This window comes from Diabrotica virgifera, chromosome 5, assembly GCF_917563875.1.
Source record: "Diabrotica virgifera virgifera chromosome 5, PGI_DIABVI_V3a".
In the NCBI taxonomy this organism is placed as follows: domain Eukaryota; kingdom Metazoa; phylum Arthropoda; class Insecta; order Coleoptera; family Chrysomelidae; genus Diabrotica; species Diabrotica virgifera.
Window position 1 is genome coordinate 163481340 of NC_065447.1, and position 22534 is coordinate 163503873.

The 22534-nt window shown below is 32.9% G+C and overlaps 1 protein-coding gene across 3 annotated transcripts in view; it reads right to left on the bottom strand.

Annotated features, from left to right (window-relative positions):
* The window catches only part of LOC114334977 (E3 ubiquitin-protein ligase Iruka), a 124266-nt gene that overhangs the window by 44896 nt on the left and 56836 nt on the right, over nucleotides 1–22534 (bottom strand). For all 3 annotated transcript variants that reach the window (XM_028285111.2, XM_050651640.1, XM_028285112.2), the window contains exon 4: nucleotides 19209–19420. In XM_028285111.2, coding sequence (XP_028140912.1) covers nucleotides 19209–19420 — 212 coding nt within the window. The remainder of the gene's footprint in view (nucleotides 1–19208; nucleotides 19421–22534) is intronic.

Here is a 22534-nt window from a genome sequence, read left to right on the forward strand (position 1 = left end):
GATCAGCACCTTATTTAGCAATTAAATGTATCAGAACATTAGCTGAAGACAATTTAGACAAGTTTCCATTAGCTTCTAGCACAATTTTAATTGATATGTATGTTGATGATTTATTAACAGGATCTAATGATCTAAGCGAACTACAAGAAAGATGCAAATCTATTTACAATATGCTCAAATCAGCTCATTTTATTCTGAGAAAATGGATTTCAAATGATCAGCAAGTAATTACAGATTTTCAAGAATCCGATGTCTCAAATTCAGTATTAAATTTGGGAGATCACGATAGTTGTAAAACATTAGGTGTCCAGTGGCTAAATTCTTCTGATTCGTTTACCTTTAACATAAACAAATTACGTAGTCACGAACCATTTACTAAAAGACATATTCTGTCGAATATTGCGCAAATATATGACCCTCTAGGTCTGTTAAGCCCGTCTATTATTATTGCAAAAATGCTCATTCAGCAATTATGGACTCTTCATATTTCGTGGGACACTCCAATCCCTTTGGATTTGCAACAGACTTGGTTACAATTTCAAAATAATATTAATATTTTTAATCAGATATCTATTCCTCGTAAAGTTGTCTCGAATACTTTACTTGACATTCATTGTTTTTGTGATGCATCAAAAGCTGCATATGCTGCGTGCATTTACCTTCGAAGCATCGATGATTCAAATCAATATCACATTAATCTCTTGTGTTCAAAAACTAAAGTTGCACCAATCAAACTTGTAACTATTCCGAAACTAGAACTCTGTGCTTGTTTATTACGTGCACAACTAATAAACACCGTAACAGAAGCCATTCAAGTCAATGTTCCTATTTTCATGTGGTCTGATTCTCAGGTAGCACTAAGTTGGATTCATACGGATCCTAGTAAATTACAAGTTTTCGTTGCTAATCGAGTATCCAAAATTCAATCGTTGTCCAACACATTTACCTGGAATTATGTTAACAGTTCAAGTAATCCAGCAGATATTGCATCTCGTGGTATTATGCCTGAAAAATTAATTTCCAATACAATTTGGTGGAACGGACCACTGTTTTTGCAATTGCCACAGTCAGAATGGCCTAATGTGGATTTTAAGTTAAAAACTTCAGAACTGACAGAGTTGAAAAAGACTTCTAAAGTGTTTCAAGTTATATCAGTACAATTGTCAGATTTAATCACTAGATACTCAGATTTTATTACACTTCGAAGAATACCAGCCTATTGTTTACGTTTCATTTACAATTTAAGAAATAAATCTAATAAACGTACGGGTAATGTATCTATTGCAGAATTAGATGAAGCCCATATTAGTATCGTCAAACAAGCTCAATTAGAGTCATTTGCTGACGAATTATCCTTTTTCAAAAGGGGCAAGCAACTTCCAAAAAATAATAGACTTTCTTCATTAACTCCATTTTTGGATAATAAAGGAATTCTTTGAGTAGGTGGAAGACTCAACAATACGTATTTATCGTTCAATACTAGACATCCTATTCTTCTGTTATCCAAACACTATTTTACTAAGTTAATTTTCGAGTATAAACATAAGCAACTATTTCATCCAGGTCCTCAATTATTGCTTGCATCAGTAAGACAACGTTACTGGCCTATAGCAGGACGTGTCTTAGCAAAACAAACTGTCAAAAATTGTTTGACTTGTTTCAAGTTTAATCCTACACCCTTTTTAAGTCCAATGTCAAATCTACCAAATAATCGAATTAAACCTAATTTTCCATTTTATGTGACTGGTATAGATTATGCAGGTCCTTTTAATATTCTTAGTAAAAAGGGGCGCGGAGCTAAACTATTAAAATGTTATTTGGCATTATTCATTTGCTTTTGCACAAAAGCTGTGCATTTAGAAGTTGTGTCGGACCTCACAAAAGAGAATTTTTTAGCAAGTTTAAAAAGATTTACCGCTCGACGTGGTATACCTAGTACTATTTATTCAGACAACGGCAGTACCTTTGTAGGAGCCAACAATTATCTGAAACAGTTAGGACATTTTTTACAGAAAAATTACAATTCTATTGAAACGGCTACAAGCGAGCTACGAATAAAATGGATCTTCATTCCTCCTTATACACCTAATCATGGGGGGCTGTGGGAAGCAGCTGTTAAAAGCACTAAGCATCATTTGAAACGAATATTAATTAATAATAATGTAACATTTGAAGAATTTAACACCCTTATCGTACAGATAGAAGGTATATTAAATTCACGACCATTGTTTGACATGTCAAATAATCCTAATGACTTATCTCCTATTACACCTTCCCATTTCCTAATTGGTAGACCTCTTACGTCATTGCCAGAGTATGACGTTCACAATATAGCCAGCTGTCGCTTAACCAGATTCCAACATGTGCAGCAGCTGTACCAGCAATTTTGGGGTCAATTTTCCAAACAATATATGTCTCAATTACATCAACAGTACAAATGGAAGGATCCAGCTAGCAAAATTCGATTAGGAACCCTGGTTCTTATTAAAAATGATTCTGTTCCTCCTTGTCAATGGATTACTGGACGAATCACTAAGTTATGTCAAGGTAGAGATGGAGAAACCAGAGTAGCAGAAGTAACCACCATGAAGGGATCAGTTACTCGTTCAGTAAGACATTTGTGTCCTTTACCAATGCAAGAAGACATCAACAATTGACAATTATTTGTGTTTGTTTTATTTTTTGTGTATTTAGATATTTTACTATTCAATATTTTATGTATATATTTTTGAAGGTGCCCTTCAAAAGGGGGGCTATGTTAGGACTTTTAACCTTTATAAAAAATGGCAACGGTGGCAACACCGCGCGCGCCTCAGTGACACCTAAAAACTAGAATTCGGGAACGAATGTTGTTAAGAGTGTAGACAAGAAAACAGACTACAGATGAATACACGAACCAAGAAGTGTATTTTGTGTAATTTGTACCTCTTTCAATTAATTACAAGTATCATACAGTCCACTAGTGTTTATTTCGATTATCAGCGACAGGAAACGAGTAAATTCCAAACAACCGCCCCCAAGCGTATATAGGATAGACTTTGTTTCTTGAGCTATTCCCTACTTACTGTGAAAATATCAAGTAAAGCGATGTAGTAGGGTGGAATTCGGAGCCAAATACCCTCATTGACTGCCCTATTAATGGAGTGTCCTGAACTCATTAAAAAGTTAATGATTTATATTCCACCTAGATCTCTTAGAGCTCATTCCACGTTATAAGCACACCGAACCAATTATGGATCTGGTATTGGCTAGGTCAGGATATTTTTAATTTGCCCTTATATCAAGTAAGGATAGCAGTTAGGAGGTTATAATGTCCTTAGGTATGATTGTTTGTGTAATTTGGTACTATATTTGTATTTTTTGTTCTCTATATTGTAATTTGTATTTTAATGTATTGTTTTTTTTTTGTAAATGGTTGTAACCGTAAATAAATAAATAGGAAAATTTAAAAAAAATTTATCAGTTCAATTATGTTCATATGCCTGGCTGCTTTCAGCACTTCTTTCTCTTCGGTTGCAGTTAATAATTATTTTGTCTGTTAGTTAGAGACATCTCTATTACTTTGAAAATTCCTTTGAATTAATATATACCTACATTTAACGGTGTTTTGTCTTATTCTGTCATATTTATAAGGCTTAAATTATTTATTTTTTATCCCGTCCTTTCTTACATTTTTTATATAAATAACCAATTTATTGACATAGATTCTTCGTACAAATCTTCTATAAATGGTTTATTTTTTTAAACTCCAGAACAAAATTTATTTAATGTTTTTAATAATTTTTAACTAAAATGTATTTAATACATTAATATTTATCGCGATAATCCTTTTAGTGATAAAGTAATTTTATCAGTGACTTGATTAGAAATATCATACGATATTGGCAATGAAATTGTTTGTTTTAAATGTTCACTATTAAAGTACTATAATAAAATTATGGTACATAATTGATCTACGAGATATATTTTTAAATAACTAACACAGAAGTCTACTTTAAGTGCCATCTCCTAATAGGAGGCTGGATATCATCATCACTATCTTTACTCTATCTACTGCTGCTCTGAAGAGTTCTATAGAACTGCATTTAAACCAGCCCCTTAAATTCTTCAACCATGACACTCTCCTTCTTCCTATACTCCTTTCGCCTCTTATCTTTCCCTGTATTATCAGTCTTAACATTTCATATCGCTGTCCCCTCATTACGTGTCCCAGATATTATAACTTTCTTTTTTTTATCGTGTTTATATTTCGCATTCTTTACCCATTTCTCTCAATACTTCCGTGTTCGTTTTCTTCTGTGTCCATGCTAGTCTAAGCATCCTCATGTAACACCACATTTCGAATGACTGTAGCTTATTTATGTATGTGTTCTTGCTTCAATGTCCAGCTTTCAAGTTCATATTGCAGTATCAACACAGAAGTAAAAACTTCAATTTGTATCTTGGTATAAAAATGTTTATTAAAACTTTTTTAAAATGTCGTCCAAATGGATTACAAAACATTTTCGATCTGATTCAGATCATCCTCAGTGAATTCTGATAAGTAAATGAAACTAGCACACTAATAGGGGAGTGCATATATATAGATTTTCACTTCGGAAAAAATCAAACAAGATAGAACTTGTAATTTCATTAAGAAATGTTTAATAAACAACATATCAAAAAGTTCTACTCGATAGGTGGGTGCTTCATTTTTTATTAAACAAATGAACTGCGAAATTAGATGTTTTTTAAATAACTCAAGAAAATATTAACTTTAGAAAAAACTGACTTGATCATTAAAAAATTCAGAAAATTTTACAAAAAAAACCTTAGATTTTTCTAAAATTAAATGTGTAGCTTCTATAATTTATTTATAACGCTAAAGTCACCCTTCTCACAAATATTGGCTCACTGTAAACTAGCGTTCGGAGAAGTGTACAGTTAATAAATTCTTTAACTAATGGATCAAATGAAATTTTACAAATTGAACATGAAAGAAAAATAATTAAGCTATCTTATGGTCATAATAAAAAGAAATAAAATGTATGGGCAGAAGTACGGTGTGGGCGGAAAGTGAGACTCACATGAATTTTGTTTAAAAATGATTTAAAAATGTGTAACATAAAATTTTTCTTAAAAAACTCTCAATTTTGCACAACTTACCTTTCAAACATCTTACTAAACAATGTTGTATTAAAAAAATGTCAAAAATTTTATTCAAATGATACGACGCGACGTCTCAAAAAATGTAATTTTTGAAAACTTCGTAATTTTACAGAATTAACACTACTTTAAGACGATATTACTCAAATTTGAACAGATTTATTACAGTGCTTTTTATAGGTGCTTTTTTAAAGCTTAGGATGTAATCTTTAAAATGCCCTAAATCAGTGGTTCCCAAAGTTTTTTAGTTCGCGGCGCACTTAATAAACTAGAATTTTTCCGCGGCTCCCTGAGTCAAAATATTGATTTAACGTCTAACTTTAACTGTAGTTAATACGGTTTCTGTTGCAGTTGATATGGTTAGGTTAATTTAATAATAATGAAACATACTTTAAATTCACAAACAATTTATTGAAAAGATTTCCAGACCTGATCGTGTTACCAGCAACTGGTTTTATAAACAGCTCTGAAATAATATTAGTAAAAATCGTTAATTAACAAGTTAAAATTACTACTAAAGTGATAATAGTGATTATTTAAGTGCAGGAAATCATACGTGAGTAAAGAAAACTCTCATTTTGTTTGATTGCATGATAATAAACTGACCATTGTTCTGACTAACCTAACAATTTGGTTAGAATAAAAAGAGCAATTATCAAAATCTGGTTGTTCGTCAACTTTTAAATAAAACAGGTGTGTTTTAAATAAAACACAGTAATACCAGTAAGAAAGCTAGTTACCCCATCACAAAGACTTGTTCTATCCAACGTAAGTCCCACAATTCCACATAATTTATTGGAAACCAAGTTAAAAACTATTGGATTACAGCTAATGTCGCCTATCACATTCTTACGAATTGGAGCACCTGATCCAGCGTATAGTCACATACTTAGTTTTCGAAGGCAGGTGTACATATCTCCTCCAGAAGATAATTTCCAAATTCCCGAAGTATTAGAAATTTATCATGATGACTTAACATATCACATATATCTTACAACAGATACATTATGTTATAAGTGTAAACTACCAGGTCATTTGGTATCACGATGTGCCAGCCTCCAACTCCAAGCTCCTACTCCATATACTAAATCACAACAACAAAGTTCCTCTCTAGACAATCCCTCAGACAGCAATAATTCAAGTGAGTATATATCAAATACTACTAACTTTGAAATGATATGTGAACAAACACCAATTACTCCTATACTCAATGAGCCTAATCACGACATACCCACTTCTTTTGAAGTTCAAACAACTTCAATAACTAATCCTACGACCTCTAAACGAAATGCAACATCTAGTCCAGAAGATACACCAGATATTACTAATTCCTCAGAAGCAAACTCTTACTTTACAAAACCTGTCCCAAAAGCTCCAAAGAAAAAGTTGAAGTCGGAAGGCAAACCCTCATTAGAATTTCGAGAACTGCCCCAAAACATAATCAATTTCATTGACAACCACAATCCTAAGTTCCCACTCGATAGTCAACAATTCACTGACCTATTAGAGAATACTCACGGTAGTAGTGATGCATTAAGCATTGCTAAAGACTATACCGAAAATATTCCATCTCTTATAGATATGATAAATGCAATACATTCGCAGACTGAAGATCGAAAAATGAAAATCAAATGTACTAGACTAACTAAAAAATTAACTAAAGAAGTGCTCCGACTTTCTGTTTCATCTGACTTCGACAGTGATGTATCTCAAAACTAATTATTTAAATAAAAATATAATTCATGTATAATAATATTTTACAGTGGAATTTAAACAGTTTTCACACCCGCCTACCCTTATTTCAGGTTTTAATTAGGAAATATTCTCCTGATATTATATGTCTTCAAGAAACTAATTTTAAAGACAACAATGTGTGTGACTTGAAGTCATATAATGTCTACTATCAAAATAGACAGACAAATCATGCCAGTGGTGGTGTTGCAATATATACTAAAACCGATTTACAAGTACACAGAATTAGTCCTGTCGCCAGGGGGGGTACAACGGCCTCGTTAATTCAGATGGACTTACTCAAGTTTTTTTTATGTATTTTGACCCGTAGAACACGAATTTTTTGGGTAACAGTTGATCCGGATGTCGATAAGATTGTTATAGACCAAGAACTTGAGGAATCAAATAACAGCGATTTTTGGCAAAACAAAACAATATTTTGTATTTTTTGGGCCATTTTAAGTAAAAAATATTTCTACAAGTTTTTTCGTAGGATGCACAGTTTTCGAGATAAACGCGGTTGAACTTTAAAAAAATCGAAAAATTGCAATTTTTGAACCCGAATAACTTTTGATTAAAAAATAAAATAGCAAGTCTGCTTACCGCATTTGAAAGTCTGAGTCAAATTATATCGGTTTTGATTATTTGCATTGGTAAAAATTTATTTTTTTATTGTTTAACAAAGCTATAAACACGTAGGGTTTCCCGTGCTTTTACATGCGTTTTAACGCATGTAACGTAGAAATAGTCTTGATTGCACTAGTACCTATTCTACCTACTCGTTCGATTTTAAATGAGAAATCATAGAAACATCACTCACGCACTAGTTGTTTGTAGCTTTGTTTAACAATAACACAATAAATTCGTAGCAATGCAAATAATCAAAACCGACATAATTTGACTTGAACTTTCAAAGGCGCTAAGCAGAATTGCTATTTTATTTTTTAATCAAAAGTTATTCGGGTTTAAAAATTGCAGTTTTTCGATTTTTTGAAAGTTCAACCGCGTTTATCTCGAAAACTGTGCATCCTACTAAAAAACTTGTAGAAATATTTTTTGCTTAAAATGACCCAAAAAATACAAAATATTGTTTTGTTTTGCCAAAAATCGCTGTTATTTGATTCCTCAAGTTCTTGGTCTATAACAATCTTATCGACATCCGGATCAACTGTTACCCAAAAAATTCGTGTTCTACGGGTCAAAATACATAAAAAAAACTTGGGAAAGTCCATCTGAATTAACGAGGCCGTTGTACCCCCCCTGGCGACAGGACTAAATCACAATTAATACAAACTTAGAAGCAATAGCAGTAACAGTAACAACAGTTACTAATCAAAAAATGAACATATGTAATATTTATATTCCCCCGAACCATAATATCCAAGGAAATGAACTTTCCGACTTAATTATGCAAATTCCATCACCAAAATTAATTCTTGGTGACTTTAATAGCCATAATCTCCTATGGGGTTCCGAAAAAACTACTAAAAATGGAAAGTTATTAGCAAACATAATCAATAGCCTGAATTTAACAATAATGAACGATGGAGCTAAAACTCGTTTCGACGCAGCTTCTGGAAATTTTTCAGCAATTGACTCGTCTATTTCTGACCCATCGACGTTACTAAATCATACATGGCAAACCGTAGACGATTTATATGGAAGTGATCATTATCCAATAATAATAACAAAAATTTCCAACCCCACAACAAAAACCAATCCTTTTCAAAAGTGGAAAATTAAGCAAGCCAACTGGAACATCTTTAAAACAAAAATTACCGAAGAAATATCAAATATCCCTAGAAGTGAAGAAGACATAAACTTAACTTTAAAATTGTTTAATAACTTAATCACTGAAGCCGCCACAATTGCAATGGGAAAAACAAAGTACATAGCAAAAAACAAAGTTGTTCCCTGGTGGAATGAAGAGTGTGAATTGGCAATAAAGCAAAGTAAAAAAGCATTAAATACTTTCAAAAGACATAAAACTAATGAGAACTTGATAGAGCTAAGGAAAAAAAGGGCATATGCAAAATTAATTACTACCAGATCTAAAAAAGAGTCTTGGAAAAAATACGTTCAAAGTATTAACAGGAATACTAACATGTCATCCGCATGGAAAAAAGTAAAGAAAATAGCTGGCGTCAATACACAAAATGGAATAAAATACCTAGAACGAAATGGAAACCTAATTATTGAAAACAAAAAAATTGTAGAAGAATTAGCTGAAACATACAGACAAGAGTCTACAAATGAAAATTACAACAATATTTTTTTACGTTATCGGGAAGAAGAAGAAGCAAATCCAATAGAAGTTGTAGCTAGTAACGATGATATAAATACTCCAATTAATAAAACAGAACTGTTAGAAGCTGTCCAAATGTTAAAAAACACATCACCAGGCCCAGATGACATACCCGCAATATTCCTACAACAGTTACCTAACGAAGCTTTAGACTTCCTATTGAACCTTTTTAACATAATCTGGTGTAAACAAAAATTTCCCGACTTATGGAGACAAGCTATTGTCATCCCTATTCTAAAACCTAATAAGCCGGCAACAGCAGCAGAATCATATAGGCCAATATCACTTACATGTTCTACTTGCAAATTGCTAGAGAAAATAATAAATAATAGACTTATGTGGCATTTGGAACATCACAATTTACTCATACCGGAACAAGCTGGATTTCGTCCCTTAAGATCCACTACAGATAATGTTTTACATTTAGAAAGTCAAATTAATGAAGCCTTCTGTAACAAACAGAAATGCATAGCTGTTTACTTTGATATCAACAAAGCATTTGATTTGGCATGGCGATACAGAATATTAAAAAAGCTACAGACTTGGGGAATTCAAGGAAACATGTTAGCATTTTTGAATAACTTTCTACATCAACGCAAATTTTCAGTACGAAGTAATGGAGAACATTCTACTATTAAGTCTCAGGACAATGGAACACCACAAGGATCTGTAATTAGCCCTACACTTTTTTTAATTGCAATGAATGATGTTATAAAAAATCTCAAGAGACCTGCACAGGCTAGATTATATGCTGATGACATGATAATGTTCGTCAAAGGAAAAAATATTAATTCCATGGTCAAATTTTTACAAGAAGAACTAAACAAAATTGATAGTTGGTCTAATACGAGTGGATTCAATTTTTCAGCTGACAAGACACAATATATTATTTTTTCCAAAAAGCCTATTCACACTAACATACCTACCTTAAAATTCGGCACAAAGTTATTGAAACGATGTACAGAGATAAAATATTTAGGTTTAACATTCGACGAAACTTTAAGTTGGAAATCACATATTAAGCAATTGGCAATATCATGTCAAAATGGTATAAATCTTCTTAAATGTTTAGCCAACAAACAATGGGGTGCTGACGGAGATACATTACTACTGTTGTATAGAAGCCTAATCCGATCAAAATTGGACTACGGATGTATTGCATATTCTTCAGCGTCAAAGTCAAATTTAAAAATCTTAGACATTATACACAACAATGCATTACGCATAATATCTGGAGCTTACAGAACAACTCCTGTTGCAAGCCTCGAGTGGGAACTTGGAGAGCCATCATTACATGAACGACGAAAATTACTTAGTTTATCTTACGTTTCAAAACAATCATCACTACAACCTGACAACCCTTTTCTTATTCAGTCATCGTTATCTAATATCAACATAAGGACACATTTACCATTTCAATTAAGGATCAAAAACATTTTAAACTCTATTGAAATTTTTAACTTTCCCTCAACACATTCAGCAAATGTAAACACGGCACCTCCCTGGTTAATACCTTTGCCTACTTTAAATTTACAACTATTATCATACCATAAATCCGAAACCAATCCACAAATATTTATAAGCAATTATAATAGAATACTTTCTTCTTTCCCTGAATATATCCAAGTTTACACAGATGCATCTAAAACAACTTCTGGTGTAGGATCGTCATTTGTCATAAGAGACACAATAAAAAGCTTCAAATTGCCCACAGAATCCACTGTGATAACTGGAGAAATGTATGCAATATACAGAGCTCTAAACCATATACAAACAGTCAAATCAGAAAAATTCCTTATTATTACTGACTCAATTAATTCCCTCCATATACTATCAAAAATGTACACCTGCAACCCGATTGCTAAATTAATTAAAAACAAGATGCAGCAGCTGAAGAACAAAACATTAGTCTTCGTGTGGGTACCGTCACATATTATAGGCATTAAAGGAAACGAACTAGCTGATAAAAACGCTCGAGAAATAGCAAATTCTCCAAATATCAGACCGATAATGAAACCACTAGCAGAAGATCTCAAACCGTATTTCAAACAAAAGCTTATATGTAATTGGACTAAATTTTGGGAAGAAAAATCTTCAAAGTTGAAAGAAATAAAACCAAATTTTGGACGATGGAATAACAACACTCCTAGCCGTTTCTTTCAGGTAGTATTAACCAGGCTTCGATTAGGACACAGCAAACTTACACATGAATATCTAATGAAGAAGGAACCTCAACCAAAATGTACGAGTTGTGATGTGCCGTTAACAGTGAAACATGTATTAACAGAGTGTCCCAAATATAGTGCTGAAAGACTAACTTATAACATACCATCAGTTATAACGGAGATCTTTAGTGTCTGTACCAGTGAAAATATTGTGAAATTTTTAAGAGACAGTAACATATTGTACCACATATAATTATGTAATTTTTAGTCATTATTGTATACACTAAATCCATCGGCTAATAACCAATATGGTTGATGCGGCTTACTTTAAATAAAAAAAAAAAAAAAAATTTATTGAAAACATAATTACAGTAATTAATGGGATAAATGAGCTTGTTCTTGTTCATTACACAACTTTTCAAATCTCGGAATCAAACTGGACACAGCTACCCTCATTTCTTGTTCCACGCTAATTTTCGCACGGTATTTACTTTTTATTACAGCGACCGCCGAAAACCCAGCTTCGCCCAAATAGGATGTTGCAAATGGAATTAAGATGCGCAGAGCTTTACCACTCAGCAGCGGATATTCATCTTTTACTGATATCCAAAAATCAGTTAGTTCCGTGCAGCCAAAGTTTGTCTTCAACGTATTGTCGCAAGCCAAATCAATGAGATTTTCTTCTTCTAAAGAAGTAAATTCAGAAGGAGCTTCCGCTCTAAATGGATATTGAATCCATGCAAACTGGTCGATATTATCAGCTTGACAGTATTTTTCGAACCATTTGATAAGCTCTGATAAGTGATCCGCAAAAATAGATTTAATATTGCAAGAGATATTACTTCATTGGAGATAATAAACTCCTGCAACAAGGGACAACAATCATTGATATTATTATCATTAATTTTTCTCCTCCATACTTCTAATTTTTTTCTGAAAGCTGAAATCTTCTCCGCCAATTTTTAAATGTGCATGTTGCGGCCTTGCAGGGAGAGATTCAACGCATTTAACTTTTCAAAGATATCACATAAGTATGCTAGTTGAATCAAAAAATCCGTTTCTACAAAGTACTTGGCATACTGGTGTTTTTCTTCTTCAAGAAAAATGTACATTTCTTGCCGTAATTGGAACATACGAGACAAAACATTACCACGAGAGAGCCATCGTGAGTGGCAGTAGTATAACAGAGACGTGTGTTCTGCACCCATATCCTCACACATTTTTTTTTTTTGAAAAACCTTGCTTTCACCGGCCTAGTTTTTATATAATTTACCACAGTTACCACACGTTCCAAGACCAAATTTAGTGAAGGACTCAGATTCTTTGATGCAAGCGCTTCTCTATGAATGATGCAATGGGTCCATACTGAATCCGGAGCTTTGTTTCGAACAAGCGCCTGTAATCCTCCATAACGGCCAGACATTGAACGACCACCATCAGTGCAAACACCAACGCACTTTGTCCACTCCAAATTGTTTTCAACCACAAATGTATTCAGGATCTCGAACAAGTCTTGCGCCTTTGTACTTGCAGTGATTTTTTTACAAAACAGAAGATCCTCCACAATGGTATTATCATCCAAGAACCTTATGTAACAAATCAAGTGTGCATCTTTACTAGAATCTGTTTGCCTCATCCAACTGTAACGCAAATTCACTTTCTTTTATTTTTTCAATTATTTGATCATTAAGATCCTCCGCCATACGCTGAATTCTGCGACTGATGGTGTTGTTAGATAAAGGCACCGCTGAAAGTAGTTTTCCCGCAGATTCTCCGATCATAATGTTTACCAAATCTACAGCAGCCGGTAGAATTAATTGTTCTGCGATTGTGTGGGGCTTTTTACACTTTGCAACTTTATACGCAACCTTGTATGATGCCAGCAAAGCATTTTTAGGTATCGACAAATGCTTGGAAAAGTTACCTTTTTGTTGCTTCAAATCATTTAACTTCCTGGTAAAAAAGCTACGAGGTTTGTCAGCAAAGTTTGGATGATTGGCTTCCAAGTGGCGTTTTAACTTACTTGGAAGCATGCATTCTGGAGCCAAAAGTTTCAGGCACAATACACATTGTGGTCTCTCTTCATCATTGACGTTTGTTGATGTAAAGCCAAAATCCAAATAGCTGTCATCATATTTACGGTATTTTCGTTTCTTCACGACTCTACCACTAGTTTGTGGTGCATCCACTTTATTTTTAGAACCACCTTGTTTATTTAAATTCAAAAACTTCTCCATTTTTACAGCAACTTTTGTACACAAGTAGGTGAAACAACCCTGTTTATATTCACACTGATAAATGAAACGATGAAACTACAAATTCAACTAACTAAAATTTAGATAAGTAAAAATTCATAGTTTTAAAATGTGCACGTGCAAAGAGACGATTGTATTTGCCGACCGGCAGTGATTTATGGCCTGTCGGTCCGAACTCAATTTACAGTAGTAAGAGAATTATTGTTTCGTGGAATTTAAAATATCGAGGATATATTGTCGGCATCAAATAAAATTACTAATAATAACTGAACTCGTTTATCATGGGAAACATTTTTATATAGGTATATTTTAAAAGTTAAAAAGTTGTCATAACAACTTTAGTTTAATGTTTAATACTTGAAGGTAATTATGTGATTATGTCTAATATTGGAAGAAAACTTTCGCGGCGCCCCTGTAGTCGAGCCACGGCGCCCCAGGGCGCCGCGGCGCACAGTTTGCGAAGCACTGCCCTAAGTTATTTTACTTTAGAAATGAAATAAACTATTTCTTTTTGAGAAAATTAAGAAAGATAACAAAAATGTAATACAAAAACGAAAATTACCAGCTAAAAAAATGTTTATACAAAGTGATCAAAACTTTTTTTCTGTAAAACTTACCTAAAATACATTAAGTAATACATTAAATAAGTAATACATTTAATAAGTAATACATTACATAAGTAATACATTAAATAAGTAATAAGCTTCAACAATAATAAATGTTCAACAAAAAAAATTTAGCTCTTATACAGTATGTCTGCGTAACTTGGAACCTATTGATAACTTTTCTATTATCAGTTTTACGAAAAAAGGTTATTCTTTATAAAATACTTCTCATTGTATATAATCTAAGATGCAACCATAAAATACACATAGTTTCAAAAGTTATGCATCACCCCTCGTATTCACGATGTTTACGCTTTTATAAATCCGTATGTTTATCGCATATTTAATGGGCCTTTTTTATAAAAAATATACCTTTTTTGGTTTTTTATTTCATGTAAATACCCATTTAATTGACCTGGTTTTGCCAAGGTGTAAACATTTGAAAAATTTATTCTGGTGAAATTTTTGAAAACGTGATTAAAAATGAATCGTACTTTAATTTCTGAGTTGGACCGTATAAGAATTATCGATTTAGTTGAAGAAGGCCATTCACAGCGGTTCGTGGCGAAAAGAGTGGGTGTTTTTCAGAGAGATGTCTCACGGATATGGAATAGGTTACTGGAGACAAACTCGATACGGAATAGAGCTCGGTCTGGTAGACCCCGAGTTACCAATGATCAACAGAATAGATATATCAGAATTTCCATCCGTAGAAATTCTTCTATGTCTGTACCAGCCCTCCAAAGGGAATTCAGGCATGCTACATGAGTCAAGAGTATCGTTGGCTACAATAAGAAGAAGAATTTTAGAATCAGGTTTGAGGAGTCGTCGACCAATAAGAGTTCCTCAGCTACAACCTAGACATGTTTTGGACCGCCTCCAGTGGGCTTAAGAACACATACAGCTCCCCCAACAGTTATGAAATTTTGTGCTTTTTTCAGACGAGACTAGAATCTGTTAGTGTTAGTGATAACCGGCAAATTCGTGTGTGGCGAAAGTCAACAAGAGCTGCACAACTAGCCACACACGAATTCACCGGTTATCACTATTTTAACAGATTCTGGTCTCGTCTGAAAAAAGCACAAAATTCCAAAACTGTTGGGGGAGCTGTATGTATTCTTAAGCCCACTGGAGGCGGTCCAAAACATGTTTAGGTTGTAGCTGAGGAACTCTTATTGGTCGACGACTCCTCAAACCCGAGTCTAAAATTCTTCTTCTTATTGTAGCCAACGATACTCTGACTGCTGCAGCATGCCTGAATTCTCTTTGGACGGCTGGTACAGACATAGAAGAACTTCTACGGATGGAAATTCTGATATATCTATTCTGTCGATCATTGGTAACTAGGGGTCTACCAGACCGAGCTCTATTCCGTATCGAGTTTTTCTCCAGTAACCTATTTCATATCCGTGAGACATCACTCTGAAAAACACCCACTCTTTTCCGCCCTTCAACTAAATCGATAATTCTTATATGGTCCAACTCAGAAATTAAAGTACGATTCATTTTTAATCACGTTTTCAAAAATTTCACCAGAATAAATTTTTCAAATGTTTACACCTTGGCAAAACCAGGTCAATTAAATGGGTATTCAAATAAAATAAAAAACCAAAAAAGGTATATTTTATATAAAAAAAAGTCCATTAAATATGTGATAAAAATACGGATTTATAAAAGCGTAAACATCGTGACTACGAGGGGTGGTGCATAACTTTTGAAACTATGTGTATTAATTTTTATTAATTTTATACGAGGTATGTCAAAAAATATGAATTTCACTCAAGAGTAAAGTACCTTTATATTTCACAATATCGAAAATTGTTATTAAGAAAAGTTGTTTCTAATTAAAAAATATGTTTTATTGTTCAATTACATCCTTCTAATTAAAATATCGTGAATAATAAAGGCACTTAACTGAAGAAAAATTCATATTTTTCACATAAATCGTATAAAATTGAAAAAGTTTGATATATAATGGTTGTATCTTAGATTTTAGACCAGGTAAAGCATTTTATGAAGAATAACTTTTTTTCGTAAAATTGATAATAAGATAGTTATCATACCTAATTGTAATAAAATGATAATGTGTATCCGTAATTTGAGAAAAAATTGAAAAATTTTTTTTTTTCGAAAAGAATTATGTAATTGTATATTAAAACATAGTTTTTAATTTTAAACAACTTTTCCTAATAGCATTTTTTGATATTATGGAATATAAAGGTATTTTACTCTTTAACGGAATTCATATTTTTGACATAACTCGTATAAAATTGATAAAATTTTATATTTGATGGTTGAGTTTTAGATTTTTGACTATCGAGAGCATTTTATGAAGACTAACTTTTTTCCGTAAAATTGATATGTAATAAAAAAAGTAATTTCATGAGGTTCCTAGCTACGCAGACATACTGTATAAGAGCTTATGTATAAGAATTTTCAAATTATAATGCCATATTCGGATTCAGCATAATCAAAAACAAAATAGAAACTTATTTGATCAAAGTAAAATGATCAATTCAACTATATTTTTAAAACTATTTATAAAAAACAATTGTTATTGTTTAAACAATTAATAAACAATTAGCGGTCAAATCTGCGAGTAGAACTTTTTACTTTAACATGTACAGGGTGTTTGGTAAAGAATGGGCCATAGCTTAACTTTAGATTCCTGAGGTTAAAATATGTCGATTTAAGCTAACTCACCTTAGTACGAAAGTTGATAATAACCGAAATACAGGGTGTCAACGTTAAACTTTTATTTTATTTATTTTTGAATATTTCCTAACAGGCATGGGACAACAACACTAAATTTGGTAAGTCGTGCTGGCACTGTACACCCGAATAAATTATGTTGAACAAACGTTTCTGGCTACTACCAGAGGCGTACGACGGGGGAACGTGAATGGTTGACCCCTCCCAAATTCTACGCCACTGGCGGAATTTCTATTTTAGTGTAGTTTTTGGATTTGCCAATACTTTCTATGTAAATAACATATTCTTCATTCATAACGATAAATCCATTAGTTTTCGAGATATTTGAAGCTAAAAACGAAGGAACAATAATACATTAATCAAAATAACTGTGTCTTTTTATTTTTAACTTCAAGTATCTCAAAAACTAACAACTTTATCGTTACGAATGAAGAGTATATAATTTGCATTGAAAGTATTGGAGAATCTAAAATTTGTGCTAAAATAGCAGTTCCGTCAGTGGCGTAGAATTTGGGAAGGGTCAACCATTCACTTTCCCCTGTTGTACGCCTCTGGTATTAACCAGAAACGAGTATTTAACATAATTTAGTAGGGTATATAGTACCTACACTTTCTGCCAAGTATCATAAGGATACGTGCAATAGTTATAAGGTATTCTTTTTTTTTTAATAATTTATAAGTTATTTAAAACTTAAGGAATTATTTGTGCCCGGTACTTTAAAACTGTTAGACGTATCCTTATTCCTTATGATACTTGACAGAAAGTGTAGGTACTGTACACCCTACTAATTTATGTTAAATAGTCGTTTCTGCTTAATACCAGAGGCGTGCGACAGGGGAAAGTAAATGGTTGACCCTTCCCAAATTCTACGCCACTGACGGAACTGCTATTTTAGCACAATTTTTAGATTCTTCAATACTGTCTATGCAAATAATATACTCTTCATTCGTAACGATAAAGTTATTAGTTTTCAAGATATTTGAAGTTAAAGATAAAAAGGCACAGTTATTTTGATTAATGTATTACGCTCCTTCGTTTTTAGCTTTAAATATCTCGAAAACTAATGGCTTTATCGTTATGAATGAAGAGTATGTTATTTACATAGAAAGTATTAGCTTAAATCGACCTATTTTAACCTCAGGAACCTAATGTTAAGCTATGGCCCCATTCTTTACCAAACACTCTATAAACCAACAAAAAAAGTTTTAGAAAAATATAAGCTTGTTTGAATTGTTCCGAAACAATGCATGTTTTCGTTCTAATTGCACTCCCCAATAATGAAAGTGGTGACATCGAAGCATATGGTTTACATAATATAATTTTATAATGTAAGGCGACTCCAAGTCGATGTTAATGGATTTTATCCTAGTACTTAAAGAGCAACATGGTTCCTTGCTCGACTGGAACGCGTGGTTCTCGCCAGTTCAAAAGACAGACCAGATGAGATTTTCCCATTGATTATGTATATTTTTAAAAGTAGAACCGCTACGACACAGAGAGCAAAATTGATCATTTCTTAACGATTTTACTTTTGCATGAAATCTTATTATACAGTGAGCACTTAAAGATTAGATTAAATTCATTTTTTCTTGAATGGGCAATGTTGGAAATAAATCCCGAAACAGGTCGATTTTTATTAAAAACGAACGTAATACAAATAACTTATGCACCACTTTACAGAACAACGCAAAATGTGTTGTTTAATCATGTTTTCCCGTTTATATAAAGTCGAATTTAAATTTAAAAAAATCTGGGAACTAATGTAGCGCCTTGGCTTGGTTAAATACGGAAGGAAAATGTAAGAAACAAATTGTGTAACTAGCTCATAGATAGCGTCAATAAAAACATTTGTTTCTATTAAACAACTGCACTAAATCTTAGACGGTGTATTAGGTCTTTACTTTAATTTGACAATGTTATTAAATATATAATGAGCTGGATACAATAAGACAAGGGGGTCGCCAACTAATTTTTTTGCCAAAATGGGTTCCCGATTTAAAAAAGTTTGGAAAACACTGTTCTATATCCATGCTCAGTCCAACAGGTCTAGGATTCTAAGACGACCTGATTTCTGCAGTAAGTCGGCAATTGCAGACAATGTTTCCTCTACATTTTTGCAGAGTCATTTTTGTTGCTCTGTCCACTTCGTCTATTTTACAGAGATGATATCTGATTTATAGAGATGATAACACATGTGAATACTCCCCGTTCGGTCTTCCAAAGTTCTAAGAGCCGTTTAAAACCTGTATGTTTTAAACTCACATTTTTAATATTCAAACAATGTCTTACCTGTTGTATCCATTTGATTCAGAAGCTGAGTGACAATAGCATCCAGTCCTTCACGTCCCCAGGCGTAGTCTCCAGGATTTCCCAAAAACAGCTGCATGTTGGCCGCAGTGCCAAAGTTTACACCCACGCCCAAATTGACTATGAAATCTTGCAATATATTTTCAAATGAAACATTTTGCCTTAAATTTGATGAGGCTATTCTTGTAAGAGTCCTGTAAAAAATAAAAGACAACTTGAAGTAATAGAATATTGAACAAGGACAGTTGATAACTGTGAATGTCGACTTAACTTTCAATATCAACTGATGCTAACATAGCATTAAGGGTTGAGATTAGTTATTTAATATTTAGAATGATTTCACTCTTTCAGGGACAGAAATACTACACCAAATTTTACCTTATTTGGACGGATTAGAGAAAATCAATGTAAATGCGGTACGAAATATGTTCCACTGCCCGGTTCAGTTAATTTTTTTGTGGTACATTTTGGGTACCGTCGCCTCTGAAAGAGTTAACCCATTCGTTGCCTATCAAAGAGGATGGAACTCGGCTAGAAGCCATTTTGCTGAACGGCACCTGACTGAAGTAACCATATCACTCGCTGGCGCGTGAACGGCAACGAATGGGTTAATATTAGGTGACCCAACAGACAAAGGTTCATTTCAAAATTCGGTCTTACAAAACCACACGAATTGTTGAACACAAAAATGATGGTTGAAATACAGGGGTCACAAGTAGGTACTGACTTTATTGTAGCATTTATGATTTTTTTTCCGTTTAGCATTTGATATTAATCAACATTATTAGTACATTCATTCAAGCAATTCACCTCGCAAAGGCATATTTGTTTGAAATTTTGACAGTTGCTCAAAAATGATGCAAATAACAAACCTGACTTGGTGCCAATGTATGCTTCCACCCCGGGGGGTGAATGCCATCTTTTCTCGGGGGTGGAAATTTAAAATTTCAAAGTGATACCGGAAATCGATAGAGACCTGAATTTTATGAAGAAAATATAAAACTAAATTTTTCACTTAACTTAATAATTTCTGAGTTATTTCGCGATTGAAAATTCCAACCAAAAAAAAACACGTAGTTTTTCGCGAATAATTCGGAAATTACTCATTTTCAGGAAAAAAATCATCCCTATTAAAATTGAAGCTTACAAAAAAACAAAGAAACTAGTCAGTCTTAATTAAATTTTTTAGATGATATTAAGCAACTTATGAGTCATTGAAAACGAATTTTTTGTTGCAAAGATTTGAGCTCAAATAACGAAAAAATGGTTAATTTTTTATAGAAAATGTTAACCCTGCTGTCCCGTTCGAGTCAACTACACAAATGTACTGTTCGGGTCAATATGACCCAACTATGGTTTACCCTCCTTAATCGAAATAAAATAAGCTAATGGTAATAAATAAAACTTTATTAACAAGAAATTATGGATAATTAAACAAAAATTATGTTTTTAATGTAAATTAAATTTACTTTTTAACTTATTAACAAAAATAAACGTTAGGTATTTTTTTCTTTCAAAAAGCCTAGTAACAAATAACTACAAAAATTTAATTCAGTTTACAACTGGGACAGTAATAAAGAGAATGGATTTTACAAATATGTTTATGATATATACAACATAATAATTAGTATTGTTATTGTTTTAGGGCAAGCGTATCCACTGCTCCCTTATTGGAATAATTGTAATCTAAAATAATTTGGGGCTTTTTCATTTGATGAAAATGATGCACGATGCATCGATTCATGATGCAATATGTACTCATAAGAACAACATTTTTATTATTTTTAGGAATATTGTCAACAACAGTGGTATCTTGGGTGAAGCAAAAAAGACGAGCTATGAACTTCTTTCTTCGCGATTTTTGCTGTAAGCTCCGGTTTATTTTACCTATAGTCCCCGGCATTGTATCTACTTTGTTTAAGAAGAAATTGTCCTAAATTTTACGATGTAAAAAAGTTATTACACGTAATATTGTGGCCTTCCAAATCACTACTCAAGTCACACATCACACGCATTCCTGTATAGATCTGCAATTTTAGAGTATAAGAAGTTTTACTGTTCATAATTAGATAAAACCCAAACTTTTGTGCCATATTTCGCTGGCTTACTTGGAATGTACCATTTGAATGGAGAGCGGCCTCTAAAGGCAACTAGTTGCTTATCGACAGCAACATTTCCATCAGGGTTAAAACATTTTGGTACAATTCCTACGTCTCATATCCTGTCTAGTAGTTTTGTTATTAAAACGTATTACTTGCAAACTTTTTGTAAATATATCAAACGACATTGTTGATTGAAATATACTACGACCCGTTTCTTCATTCCACAAACTTTTAGTTGATTCACTATGGGACTTATAAACCCGAGCTAAAAATAAAAGATCAATGTATGCTTGGAAACCAACTTTATTCATGTCTTTCCAGTTGGTTATAAAGACATGCTGTCCGTCCATGCCGGTCATATTTATAATTTGGTTTGCAACATCGTCCAGCTATACTACAGTTTATTTTACAAGTTCTAGCTTGCAGAAACCTGTTTTTAGTTACAAACGGATCCGGCTGACACACACACAGGTACTGCCAATATAGAGTACTGACAACTAAACACACATACACAGGTAATTTTTAACGGTTTAAATAAGCGGGTCATATTGACCCGAACGTACTCTAGGTAACAATTTCATTTTTATCAAAAAAATCAGGAAGTTGATTGTTTATCTCATATGCAATTGAAAGACCTCATATTAGGTAATAAAGTCACGAAACACCAAATCGTTACGCCACGTAATAATTTGTAAAATAAGAAATAAATTATTTTTTGGGTCAAATAGACCCGAACAGGACAGCAGGGTTAATAAACATTTTTAAAGTACTTTTTTAGACCTTCGAAAGAAGCGTTGATAAAAGCCTCTGGCATGAAAATTAAGCAAGTTAGGATGAAAATTAGTCAAATACCTCGAATTTATAAAAGAAAAAATGACGGTAAAATGACTGCGTCATAATTAATATTAATCGTAGCCCATGTAAAATTAACTTTATTTATGTTATGACAACATGTTCCAAAAGTTTGAATTATTTAGACAATTACATTTTAAAAAACCTTTTTTAAGTAATTTTTTTTTCGATTTTTCAAAAATACGATATTTTTTCAAAATATCTCACAAACTGTTGGATTTATGAAAAAGTGTTCTGACCCAAAATGTAGCTTCTTTTTTACTGAAAATTTTGCTTTTTTATAACCCAAGTAGCTCATAAATTAAGCGAGATATTATACAGGGTGAGTGGGGAGGAAAGCGCCAAACTTTAAGA